Below are 14,068 nucleotides of genomic sequence, written 5' to 3'. Positions count from 1 at the left end.
TGAAATGATAAAATTTGATTCCAAAAATGCCGAAATCTGCTTTTCCACAGAAATGCTAAACCAAATACAAAATAAAATTATGCTGAAAAGAAATATTTGCAATAACTTCCAACAGAAGTGAGAATAATGAATCATCAGACCTCAGCACATTAACCTTTGTAACATTCAAGCATTAAAAAAAATTAAATAAAATGTGATGGTTGCAATCCCATAACTATATACTGTTAAGAACATTTAAATTAAAACTAATCATTAAAATTGGATTGAAACAAATAGTAATTTACTTACAGAGGAAAAAAAAAAAAAAAACTTTTACTAAATAATAATAATAAAAAAAAAAATGCTGATTAGAAAAGAAGAAAGGGATAATTCAGCACTATCCATACATATGTTCATCAAACTTCTAGGTTTTATAAAAATTAATTATTTATGCTAACATTCATTATTTTCACATGCTGAAACAGAAATTGGCCATACTCGAAAACAGGCATTTCTTGACGATTGTTGTATAAAGAGATTAAACATGGGTAATAGCCACTTTCCTTTGCACTTCATTTGAGGCCTGCATCTGAAAATATTTACTTTATTGTTTGAAAATAAAAATATTTACTTTTTCTAGCTTTCATGAATATAGAAATGTGTAACTAATATTTTTAAAGTTATATTTTCTCAGAACCCAATAATTATTTTCCAACTTTCCTGTACATATATATTCTGGAAATGGCAACATAGATTATGGATTTTTTCCCATTATAGATGCATATTTTTTATATTAATTTTCTTTTTTTTTAACTAATTTTTTTATTCTGATTTTTTATACAAGGAGTTTTTGTATGTTTCATAGTTAATGCTTATATTTTTTGTTGTAATCTATATTCAGGTAATTTATTATGTATGAAATGAGTTGTGGCTGCTATATTTGTAGTTTTTATTCAACCAGATATCCAAATATCACTAGGCATTCCAAATAATAAAAACATACAAATAAGGAATTTATTTTATTATTCATTTTAATGTTTCCTAATATTTTGTAGAAAAGAAACAAATGAAGGTTGGCCAAAACACTGTTGGTTTAGTTCAAGTTGCTAGTCCTGAAAAAGGTCTGATCTTAAAACTGTCTTATGGTTATCATGGTGTGGTATGTCTGACAGACCTGCAAGATGTATTTACTCCAGCAAAAGCAGAGCTTGAAAAGTGTCGCAAGTTGAGTTTTATCTTGTGTCATATCTTGGAAGTGAACCATAACACCAAATTCTGCTATTTGTCTTTAAGGAAATCAAGGTAAATCATTCTTTCAATTTTAAAAATTCATTAACAGCTATTATCATTCATATGGAAAAAAAAATTAATGAAATAATTTATGAAATAATAAATAAGTTTTGAAAATGAGAAAATAGAATATTGGCATCAAGAGTAAGTAACAAAATTTTGAAATTTAAGCAATCACGAAGTATGTGAAAAAATCAATTACAAAATTCTTTTTTTACTCATAAGAAGCAAGTTAAATAAAGAAAATATATATAAAGATCGATTATATTTTGATTCGTCTATAGAATCACTAATCTCTTATATTGAATTTCGTTATATTGCAAAGAAATCTTAGGAGTTAACTTCTTCAATATTACTGTAGTTGTAATTAATTTTGTGTAGTTTAATACATAGACTGTTATTTCTGAACAGCTGGAGTAAGAATCTTATTATATTTGTAAAACTTAAAAGTTAGTTCTGTTTTTTATAAATCCTCTTATTTCTAGACTATACAACATGAAAGAAAGTAGTTTGAAAGGCATTCAGCCAGAATTAACTGTAGCTGATTTGGAACAAGGCAAGAAAGTGAAAGGCTTCATCAAATCAATACAGGACAATAGCATCATTTTAAACATTGGTCGCACACTTGACGGCAAAGTGCCTTTGCATAAATGTACAACTTATGGTTGCTCTCTATGTAAACACACCCAAAATATTCTACAGAAATACACCATTGGTGATGTTTTGGACATTGTAATAGAAAGTACTACTGCTACGAAGGGTTTGTATACCCTATCCTTGCCTGAGTTAGCTGGTTTGGTACGTATTACTAATTTTCTAGTTAAATATTAATAGCTTTTAATTAAATAGCAGCAGAACTATTTTGATCTTGTGAGAAATTAAAAAAATGTAGAAAAGACACATATATGGAAAAGATTTAAACGAAATTAGAACAATTATTAGAATAGAATTAGTGTTAATGCTCCCAATGCACCGGTCCGATCCTCGGGCTGGCAAGGTCGACTCAGCCTTTAATCCCTTCAGTGAGTCAATAAACTGAGGACCAAGCATGTTTGGAAACTAAACACTGAGTATGTAACTTACTTACGTTAGGCTGACCACCTAACCGAGACATATGTCTTGCACCCCAGGGCATTTGGGCATGAAAGCAGATATGGGCATTATAGGCCTTGGCCCACATGGGCTGTCGCACCACTGAGTTTAGTTTAGAATTAGTGTGGCAATCCTGTATATGCTGCTGATAACTCAAAGCTCACAATAGTACAGCATAAATACAGTTCATAAGGTGATTAAAGTAATAAAAATTTTACTGTGCATAGTTAGATTTTTTCAGCTGAAATGATGATTTGAATGATTAGGAGTTCCAGAGAAGTTTGATTTTTTTAAACAACAATGGAAATTTAGATTGACAAATTTTAACTAGACCGAGTTAAATGCTTTAAATATGTTTACAATTCTTGCTTACTAAAATATAGAGTTGTAAGTGTTATGATGTCTTGATATATAAATTTTCTAAATATGTTCACTTTTTTAGGGAATAAACCCACAGAGTAGACTTAATATCACAAAAGACATAGATTGGAATGAATTGTAGTATATCAGCTGATGAGTTTCAAAGTGGAGCAATTTTAGGTATGTTTTTAAGATTGTATAGTAGTAAAATAAATTCTTTCTCTCTTTATTTCGATAATCTTTTTTTTTTTTTTAAAAGCTTTATTTTTGTTTTGCTAATACAATATGTATTGTTATTAAGAAATTCTTTACTAAAATAACTAGCTTTAAAATATTTTGCTTTTTTCTTCTTAATAATTAAAGTTTTAAATTATTATTCATTAAAGCAGCAAGTCTCCATTAAACTTCTCATAAATTCTTGATAAAAATATCCCCCCCTTTCCCACATGAAAATTGTAGACATAAACCTTGACTGTTACGAGTTCTCAGATTTTTATTGGACTGTGGGAGCCATACAATTTTTGGGCATAATAACACAATATGGCATCTCAAACGTTTAATGAAAATAGAGTATGTACTTTGCATCCCTTCTTTTTGACTGATTGATTTCATCTTCTAATTTTGATTGAGAGTCCACATATCAAATTTCATTCAAGTCAGTCCTCATGTTGTGTTCTGTTAATATACAGACAATCAACTTGTCCAAAATCTGATACTGATGAAATATTTCATTTAAAGTCAGATAAGAACCTGTTACTTATTGCATGTTTGATGTGAAGATTCTTCAAGGTCCAATTTTTGTTGACTGTCACAAGTCTTAACCACCAGACGTTTCACATTGTTAGGATTAAAAAATTGATTTTCAATTGCTATATTACTGTTCTATAAAATTTTCTGTTATTGAATCATCAATATCTTGCAAAAATAGGTAGTGATTTATTTTTATTCATGAAATCGGTAGAAAAAGACTTTGCAATAATTAAATTCTAAGATGGTTAATAAAGAATAAAATATTTTTTTCTGCAGAAATTCAGAACTATAACATTGAAATAACTGCTACAAACTGAAATATTTTTATAGCAAATTAATTTTTAAAGCTCTTATAAGCCAATAATGAAAAGTTTTAAGATTAAGTTAATACCTTAAATTTCTATATACAATATAACAATATTGAACTATTTCTTAAGATATCGTAAAAATAATTTCAGATATTCTCTTAAATACTTGTAATAATTTATTTTCAGATTCCAGTGAAAACTGTTCGACATTCACAGCATGTACATATGAATTACTTTACTACACTCGTCTTTTAAAAAGACACCTGTATTATGTGTTTAATAATAAAATATACTTTTGTAAGTTGCATTCTTTTTTTTAAATATATTAAACACATTTAATTATTTGTATATCTTCAGTTACACATAAAATATATGAAATTGTAAGCTGATGAGCCCAACTTTGTTCAAACTAAAATTATATTTTCCTTAGTACTCTGTGTATCAGATCTGTTTCTTAGCAGCTACATGCCTCTTCTTTTTGTCCTTGGAATTTCATTTTCCCCTCCCCTCTATTGCTATGACTTGAAATACATAATCTTTTCCAACTTTGGTCCTCTTCAGTAGGAATTAGGATGTGAAATTTTGGAACACACAAGTTTTAGTTGCATAAAACATCAGATTTCCAACAGCAAAAACTATTTTTTGAGATGTCCTAGGATGTTTTTATATTTTTATCTATACTGATTTAGTTATGTATGAACAAATTTTTTTTCTAAATCATTTTCTAAATCATAAAAATACATTTGAGTCTATTTAACAAAATCTCATTCTCTCATTTAAAAATTACATAACCATGTAAAACATGGGAGGAAAAAAGATCCTTAAATAATTTGATTCCGATTTCAGTACTAGACAATAATAAAATGTTTATCATAATCTTGTACATATTTTGTGGCCCATTTCAAGGCATTAACTTTTTTTAAACTCAAATTTATTAAAACATATATGGATGACAATTATGAAATAACGAGACAATTTCTGAAAATAGCTTGTATTTTTATTCTGTATGATAATGAAACAAAACAATGAAAGATTGTGGAATGATTTTACAAATTTCCCCAAAAATTATAAATATGGTGAAGAGAAACTCAAATAAGAGTCATAATATAAGAAACACTATAGTTTAATTATATTGAAACCATTAATTTCATACTTATAAATAATACAGTAGAAAAGAGCACTTTGGTATCAAAAGTAACCTATTCCCTTAAAAAATACAAGCACTATTTTTCCTGCATGCTTTTAATTGCTCTGGAAAAAGAATCCTAATATATACAATTTTTATTTCACTTTTTTTTCAAACCAAACAATTAGATATTAACTAAGGATTCAGAAGCTAAACTTCCAGGATAAAGAATAAAATCTATATAAGAATTTATATTTAATTAGATAACATCAAATGTTAGAAACACTCTTTGTAACACCATGATTCATAAAACTGCCTCCCCCACTGTAAATATAAAATAAATCTGAGGAGGAAAGATAAAACTTCAAACATACTGTAAAACATATTGAATTACATATCTAAATTTGTACATATGATTCAATTTTTAAGAAATATTACTTAACATATATATAGATGATACAGTTACAATATGCCCATATTATACTTATTTAGAAACAGTATCTAAAGAAAAAAGATAGTCAAAAATATTGAATATTTAACAATTCTTAAGCACACATTCAGCAGAATTTATCATATACAGAATTCATTTAACATTTATTTAATAATAATTTTATTTTTTTGCCAACAAACTTAAAAGAAAGGGAAAAGCACTTCTTTTAACAGAATTGATTATAAATATAAACTTTTTTGAATTCGTTGAAAACTAACTAATTACAATAGATTTCTGAAAACTTAACCGAAGATTAAAGGAAGACATCTGTTACAAAATAGTAAACTAAAATGTGACTGAATAGGTGCTGAAAGAAAATACATAAAAATTCATATGAAGTGATACTGTTATGAATACAAGTCCATCTTTTTGCTTCAGTGTGGCCAAAGCTTTCAAAAATGTACATTTCTTTAAAGATAAAGGACTAAATAGGTTTAACCTATGGCTGAAGCAACTATTTCGCTTACGTTGGGGTCCGTGCTTCTGACTGCAATGTTCATGGTGACGCCTTCTGTATCTGAGCGAATGGCTAACTTGGCACGTACCAGCACGGTGTGGCCTCCCCGGTACACGCCGGATAAAAAGAGAGTGTGAGAGCTTTTGTTCTCGGGCACTTTGTCAGACCTTTCGCAAGGTTGCATTCCAAGGAAGTGCATTATGTTCTTGACGGCATCTGAAAAAATATTGAATCAAGAATGATCTCTTACAGTATTTTATTTGATTTAAAAATCTCAAATATTAATTCCTCATTTCTCAAAACAATTTCTGTAAGAAATATGTTGCTGCAACATCAAAGTTAAAAAAAAATCATAAAAGATAACCAAATTCTTTAGTCCAGACTATTCTCTAAGTACTCAGAAAAAATCCCTATCTCGCCCAGATGGAAAACTGTTTCTTAATATTTATAAATAATACCACAGAATATTTTATCACATTAAGAAGTCTTTTGCTGATGATCAGTGACCTATCATCTTTTTGCACAGTTTTGCTAAAAGCCGTTATAAATGCATCAAATTTAATTTTTTTAACGTAATGAGGAAATTTTGTCTAAAATATATCTAACATAAAAATTATAGTTTAAATACTCTTATCATCAAAGACAATAGTTAAGCCCCAACAAAGAATACACATTTTTATAAAATCGAACCCTCAAAATGTTTCTAATATACAATTATTTAAAAAATACAATATAGAGGTTCTTGCTGAGTGTAATAGAAGAATCTCACAAAATGCTGAACAAAATAATTATGAGCTGAAGAATTTTCCAAATAAAATTTACAATTTAACTTTTTAAATTCCTTTCATTTACTCAGTTTTCCTAAATAGTTAAAAAAAAAAAAATATCTGGAATAATTAGTTGCAACCAACAAATGAAAAATAAGAAAACAAAGAATTAAATATAAATAAAGACCATTTCATAAAGAAATCATTCAATATTATCTTTGACTACCTGTCTGGCAAACAGCTTGTTTAATCGGATTACTTGTTTATTAAAACAATAACATGAAAAACATTTATTTAAATATTTACCTTATGATTTGTTACGACAGAAAATTATGAATTTAATGAAATCAATTAACTAAAAATTAGTGTTCATCCAAATTAAAAAAATATACAATGAAATAAAAGGAAATTTTGCTTCAGAGTTAATATAGAAAGAAAATTTTTTTAAATCATAACATTAGTAAAATCGCACAAGTGAATCATTTAATTGAACAATGAATTTAATTTGAATTTCAAAGTAACCAATATTGTTACATAATATATCAAATCGAATTTTAAAAGTTCATATCAAATAAAAGAAAAAATTATATGCAAATAAAATTTTTTTTTTTTCGTTTTAAGGTAGTTTAAAATTTTTTTTCCATGTGTTAATAACTTCATATAGCTGAATGCATCTAAAATTTAAAAAGTAAGCAACTGCAGATTGCTTATATATCAGAGAACATGTATCCTAAATTTCAGGATTATCATATGACAGTCAAACATTTCATCTTTAAAGATATTAATTTATTTTAAAAGAACCTAAAACTTAACATACCTTCTAATGTTTTTAAATTAAATGCGTAAGTGTCTTCTAATTCGTTCTTAGCAGTGACTTCTTCCCAAGCTGCTGCAAAATTTGTTTTCAAAACCTTTTGAATGTGGTCACTCAGCAAAATATCTAAATCTTCTAGCTGTAAATTAAAAATACAATTAGAATAACCTTTTATACTTTAATGTCATTTTATCTTAAAATAAAAATATTAACAAATACTTTAAAACTATATTTTTGAAATAGAAAATATTTAATGATTTCTACTTTCGCAAAATTTATTTTTCTTTGACATAAACACTAAATGCAAGACAACTTTAGTTAGTTTTAAACTTTCTAATACTTCATATTTCTATAATTTGCAATGAGTAAATTTTATGATGTGAAAATAACAACACAAATTCTTTAATTGCCTTGGGTATATACAAGATGGCCTAAAAGAGTTGAACAAGTGTTTAATTCAATATATACTTGTTCCATTCTTACAGATATTGGACCCTCACAATGACTTCCAATTACAAATTTTCTTTAAATAAGGCAGATAACTGTATGTTAAGACTTTTGGTTCTGTAGAGATGATTAATAAAAAGCGAAAAATAAATTTTTTTATAAGGCCTGCTTAGTATAAATGTGTCACCCAGTAAAATATTTCTCGTATGCATCCATGCACACACAAAGCTTCATGCTTCCATGTAAAAAAAATGTGCATATTATATATATATTTCTAAATTTAGAACTTACCACAAATTTAGAGGAAGATATTTATTAATGAAAAGTAAATTTATTCAACAGATAAAAATTATCATATGGAAATATTGCATATAGTATCCAATCCATCCAAATAGTAGGAAAATAGTTCATCACATATACAGCTGCTCTCTTTGGTTGACAGTTACAATTTTGATTTTACACAGAAGGACTCGACGTAACCCTTTCTAGGGCCATGGGAAGTATGCTTCCCACCAAATTTATCAATCTTTGTACGAAATTATGCAAGTTGGCATAAGTTCTGACACATTTTTTTTAGAAAGACAAACTTAGATGCTTCAGTTCTTTATCTTACACAAAATGATGTGTCTTGATTTGTTACTTCATTATTAATTAACCAAATTAATTAATTAATCAAATTAAATTTATTAATAAGCTAAATGAATCTCGTTTCTTATTCTAATTTCAAGCCTCAAAATATTTTAACAAAATACGACTACAAAAAAATGGCCATTTAAAGAATTAATTTAATTATATTAATATCCCATTTTGAAGCAATACTAGGGTTATTTTGTGTTAGACCTAGTAACTTTCTATTACGCAAGATAAGTACACCATCTGTTCTGGCAATAACCACACTCCAAACTTCCACATCACAACGACAGAATGTTTGTTCCCAACGAATTTAACATGTATCATGCTCACTTACAGAACTGTCTTTCAAACCTGGAACATTTGGCTCAGAAATCAAGACTAATGATCAAGCCATTACGGCCCTTATAATAAAGATGGATAGATAAATTTTAAAATATGCATATTTGAGATATATAAAAGAAGTAGGGGAAAAATTAAGAGAAAATAACTTGTCAGTAATTGTATGTACGATATTATTCATTCCAAATAGAAGACATATTTCAATTACAAGCAACACTTTGAAATGCTGATGATTTGAGCAATATATAACTGTAGTTCAGGATTACCAGCAGAAATATACAAGTAGGAATAGGAATGCTACAGTAAGAAGACTAAAATATGTAGCTGTAGGACTAGATGTACTATAGATAAATAAGGAAATTGAATATGCACAGCTAACTAATCAACAATAAATATTAAATGCAGAAAGTATAAGGATGCTATTTATAGTTCCTTTAAATAACACCAAAGTGAAAGATTCAAGTGCATAGAAAAATTGCGCAAAATGCCACTGGACATATGTTTGAATTTCAGCCAAATTTCTTTCTTTTTTTTTTTCTTTATCAATAATTAGCTACAATTATATAAAAAAAAGAATGACAAAAATATTTATAGGATTCTCTTGCATATTTTCAGCATATGTGGTCATTTGAGTGTGTCAGTGTTCACCTTCAAGACTGAACTGCATTAGGAAAATAATTAAAATATTTTTTTCACATTCAGAGGATTCAGTTTAGTAATATTACTGTCTCTATTAGGGAATGGGTCTCAATTTTGTATACCCAACGATAATGACATCCAAGTTGATAATCCCTTTCCCAAATTTCCACAACACATCAACAAGCACATTTGGTTATGATATCAGATATCAAACCTAGAGCCTTCTAGCCCAGATAACAAGACCTTTAACACAATCAACGGCCAACTGAATGTGTCACACATGAGAATAAATCATAAAATTTTATTAACAGTTGCACATTAATTTCTGTTTTATTCACAAATACTTCGAGTTAAATTTTGAAATTAACATCATCCAGAATACTGTAATCTTTTTTTAAATGGATAAGAGCATTAATATTTAAAAATAATTTTTATTTTATAAAAGTAAAATTTATAATAAGATCAATTTTCTTATATATAAATCCAAAAAAAAAAAAAAAAAAAAAAAAAATTAATTCAAAAATTCCAAGAACTTACAAATTTTCATAATTAATTCTTCTTTATAATTTTTTAAAGTTCTATTCCCTTTAATTTAATGAATTTAGACACACACACAAGAATGTTTTTGCTGTATGCATGTATAAAATATTGAATATTAGAGCAACAATGAAATATTTATAAGTGTACTGCAGTAACTAACTAAATTGGCACTGATAATTTTAAAACAGTAACAATGAAGTTGGCCCACTTTGTTATTAACTAACATTCATGTCTATGAGCTTGATACAAATTTTGTAATTGATTTTAAACTAACTTCTTGATCAATCAGAGAATTGAAATTTTAATCAAAGCTCGGAACTAGATAAACAATGCCATATTAACATAACTTGTATGTTCAGTATAAATATTGTTATCTGGGGTAGCTCATCAGGAAGTTAGTTTAAAATTGATTTCAAAATTTCACACATACAAGACTAAAAAGCAGAAAATTATTTAAACAATTATTTTCTTTTTTTAAAAATATTAATGAGAATTTTTTTAAATATAACATGTTTCTAGTACAGATTAAAAAGTATGAAATAATTTCTCCTAGCCCAATACAAATTGCTAAGAAAAACATGGATGTTCAGGCAATTTCTACATAGATAGGAAAAATTTTATACTTTTGAATTTGTTTAAAAAAAAATTGCAGAATATTTAAATAATTTTTATTTATAACTTTCAAATTAACAACTCACCACATATTCATCTTCATAGCCTTCATCATCGTCTGGTTCTCCACTATTTGGATCACAGTCCTTCACAAGATACTTCAAAGTATTGCCAAATGTCCCAATCACTATAAAATAAAACAATTTTAATTAATAATATTTCAGTTACAAAAAAATATTGAATGGAATTTAATGTAAACAAACAGAAAGTCCCTCCCCCCCAAAAATAATAAATAAAATAATCACAGCACACAAAAATCATTTGGTATTTACTAAATATAAAAAAAGACTTCTCAAAATTCAGAAGTTACTTTTATATGCTTTAAACAAATTAAATTAGCCAATAATCAAAGTAAATATCATTTGCAAAAACCTCTATTTCTTTCATTATATAATTATCCCATTCCAATATACAGAATTAAAGTGAACTCGTTGATACACTAGATATTGTTGGGAATTAATATCCTTTTGTGAATAATATCTTTAATATAGAAACTAATATTACTTAAAAATATAAAATTTATAAATAACTTACATTTTAATTCTTTAAAAGATTAATAACAACTGAAAAAATATTGCATAGAGATGCAATTAATGCTGCTGAAAAGGCATAATTTTGAATTTTAAGATTGTTTAAAAATATTTTTTTGGCATAAATTAATTAAAGTTACGAAAAAAAAGAATTAAATTTCAATTAATTTCTAATTAATTGAATATTCAACTTTGGGAAAGCTGACAGTATTCTTTCTTTTGGCCTTAAATAGTAAGAACAAAATTCAATTAAATTCAGTTATTTAAGATGAGATGTGAAAAATACATATACACAAAGATTTATTCATGTGAAAGTTAAAGTTTAATTTCATTAGATAGACATTTATTTTCATGCTCATTCAGAATCACTTTAGTAAAAACAATTGAAAACTAATTTCATATGACACATCTTAATCAACATATTGTAATTCAAACTTTGCACAAACTAATGAGAGGGCATCTAACTTCAATAAATTTCATGTGTGTCAGGTGGTTTAAACATAAGATTTGGCATTACATCTGAACTTTTTGATTCTGAAAATGAAATTCTGCAACCATGCAAAATACTTCAAAGATGAATTCATTAAAAATATAATTAAAAATATTTCTATTACTTTGGATGCAGTAAAACTTACCAACTAAAGGATCTGATGGTAGCCTTATACAAGCATATGTAGTTCCAGGTATGCTATATTGTAGCTTAGCACAGGGTGCATAAGCAAGAACTTCAAACCCTTCACTAGGTTCAACTTGAACATAAACATTCTCTAAAACTTGATCAGATAAGGTATTGGTGCAATCAAACTAAAAGAGAAGAAAGAAAATGTTATAGAAGCCAAGACTAAGATGAAATATTCAAATTTTATTTAGACAAAAAAATTCAAAATATTTATTGAATTTTAAGATGTTAGTTCTTAATATATTAAACTTCTCATTCTAAAATTATTCAAATTCAAGTATTCAGAATACCAAAAAACCCAAGTTTTTTTTTTTATATAAAAATTAGATTCTTTCAAAAATTATATTGACAGCCTGTATCTTTAAGTGATTGATATACAAAGAAAGTTCACTAAACCATTGGCTATTAAGCAAATGTCTACACAGACATCCTTTGGGAGTTCTCAGAAAAACCTTCCCTCAAATCCATCTAGGTAAGCTTTCCTATACACAATATATACACCACAGGTATTCAATCAACCACTGGAAGAAATGTTGAAACGATATCCAGGAATCTTAGACACCTGATGCAGTTTTATTTAACACAGGCATTTCTGGACTTTCATTATTGATGAAGAAATCACAGCATATTGAAATTTAATATAATTTAAAACATCTCAACCAGTGAAATATCTAAAAATTATTGCATTTCATCTAATGTAAAGTTGCATAAGTAAAGTTATAATTAGAGAAGTTACATACGAATGTTTTATAATAATATACTATCTCTATACGTATAAAACACCATTTTGATGCCTGTACACCTCAACTACTTTTCCAATTATTTATTCAAAAGCATTCTTTTGATGGAATTTAAAAATCAATTGTTATGATAATAAATTATGCAAAATTTATTAATTCCTTTTTGTTAGTAAAGATTCAAACACTATCTTAAATATTTTAATATTGTAGATGATTTATATTACAAATTTTTTTTATTGAAAGATATTAATTCATTGACAAAGAAATGATAAATAGAAATGAATTTAATTTCCATGAAATTTGCAAAAAATTACCAAAAATTTAATAAAAAATACAAATAAAACATACCTGAAGAACTATATGATTAGTAAATGTATGTTTTATGCATCTGACTACAAATTCTGTTTCTGACTCTGTAAGTTCAATAGGTAGTGAAGATTTGAATAGAGGACCTAAGTTAAGAGCTGCAAGCTCAGGCACGGCAGCAAGTTGTTCTGTAAAAAACATATATTAATATTAACTTAAGAACATAACTATAAGATTAGAAATGCATATAAGACATACTTAAATCATAAAAATATATTTACCAGCAAATATGTCTTGTCGTGAAGCAGCCACTTTTTCTTTGGCCTTACCAATAGTTGGAACATCTGCAAAAAAGAATTAATTGGCATATAAAAAATATTAATGAAGGTGAGTATAAAATTTGTTTTTTAAAACTGAATCCAGCTTTCAAGTCATTTGAAATATTGTTATTAAAAAAATTAAAATATAACCAGTGGGAGCATCTTGCCCTCAACATTCACATATACAATATAGTAATTATTTACGCCATCTTCTTGGCCCACTCGTAATAATTTACATATTGTAAATGTGAAGGATAGGGAGGGAGATAGTATAGGTCATATCAAAATTCATAAGTAGGAATGTCCCCCCCCATTCACTTATTTTAGCATGTATTAATACAATATTATATATTCTATGCTTTATTGAATAATGAGGGAAACTGCTCCAATATTTAAGAAAGATTTTTTTTAAAAATTTGTTTAGTGAACTAGAAAGGACAGTTTTAGTATTCTCTAAAGAATTAATAACTTTGTTTTCATTATTTTTAGGAAAAGGTCTGATGTTTAACAGATGTTCAAACTGCACAGAAGATGAGTCTTGATGAAAGATTATAAGCACAGCATTATGCTAAGCATAAAATCCAACGTACATAAAAATTATCAGATTTTGATTGCAAAGAAAATTCTGAGCAATGCATACCAGCTTTCTTCTCTTCTGCAATAGGTGCAGTGGCAAGAGGAACACTCTTGATATCGAAAGGTGCTTCAGAAGGCTCTAAAGTATATTGGTGCAGGGCCTTTTCTAGACCTACTATTGAGACTTGTAAACCTATAAATGAGAAAAAACATC

At 27.2% G+C, this 14,068-nt stretch overlaps 2 protein-coding genes across 3 annotated transcripts in view; one reads left to right on the top strand and one right to left on the bottom strand.

Annotated features, from left to right (window-relative positions):
* Nucleotides 1-4,080, top strand: part of LOC129957644 (protein RRP5 homolog) — a 42,220-nt gene extending 38,140 nt beyond the window's left edge. For both annotated transcript variants that reach the window (XM_056070080.1, XM_056070079.1), the window contains exons 21-24: nucleotides 1,035-1,281; nucleotides 1,755-2,067; nucleotides 2,804-2,901; nucleotides 3,966-4,080. In XM_056070080.1, the coding sequence (XP_055926055.1) occupies nucleotides 1,035-1,281; nucleotides 1,755-2,067; nucleotides 2,804-2,863 (620 nt within the window). In that variant the 3' untranslated portion in view covers nucleotides 2,864-2,901; nucleotides 3,966-4,080. The remainder of the gene's footprint in view (nucleotides 1-1,034; nucleotides 1,282-1,754; nucleotides 2,068-2,803; nucleotides 2,902-3,965) is intronic.
* Nucleotides 4,081-4,784: 704 nt separating this feature from the next.
* The window catches only part of LOC129957646 (coatomer subunit gamma-2-like), a 28,361-nt gene continuing 19,077 nt past the window's right edge, over nucleotides 4,785-14,068 (bottom strand). The window contains exons 16-22 of the mRNA XM_056070082.1: nucleotides 13,919-14,047; nucleotides 13,240-13,302; nucleotides 13,001-13,146; nucleotides 11,869-12,037; nucleotides 10,730-10,830; nucleotides 7,437-7,572; nucleotides 4,785-6,068 (exon numbers count right to left, since the gene is read on the bottom strand). Coding sequence (XP_055926057.1) covers nucleotides 5,830-6,068; nucleotides 7,437-7,572; nucleotides 10,730-10,830; nucleotides 11,869-12,037; nucleotides 13,001-13,146; nucleotides 13,240-13,302; nucleotides 13,919-14,047 — 983 coding nt within the window. The 3' untranslated portion in view covers nucleotides 4,785-5,829. The remainder of the gene's footprint in view (nucleotides 6,069-7,436; nucleotides 7,573-10,729; nucleotides 10,831-11,868; nucleotides 12,038-13,000; nucleotides 13,147-13,239; nucleotides 13,303-13,918; nucleotides 14,048-14,068) is intronic.

The sequence above is a fragment of the Argiope bruennichi genome, chromosome 11 (assembly GCF_947563725.1).
Source record: "Argiope bruennichi chromosome 11, qqArgBrue1.1, whole genome shotgun sequence".
Lineage (NCBI taxonomy): Eukaryota > Metazoa > Arthropoda > Arachnida > Araneae > Araneidae > Argiope > Argiope bruennichi.
Note: the sequence above shows the minus strand (reverse complement) of the source record. Positions and strands in the feature narration are given on the sequence as shown.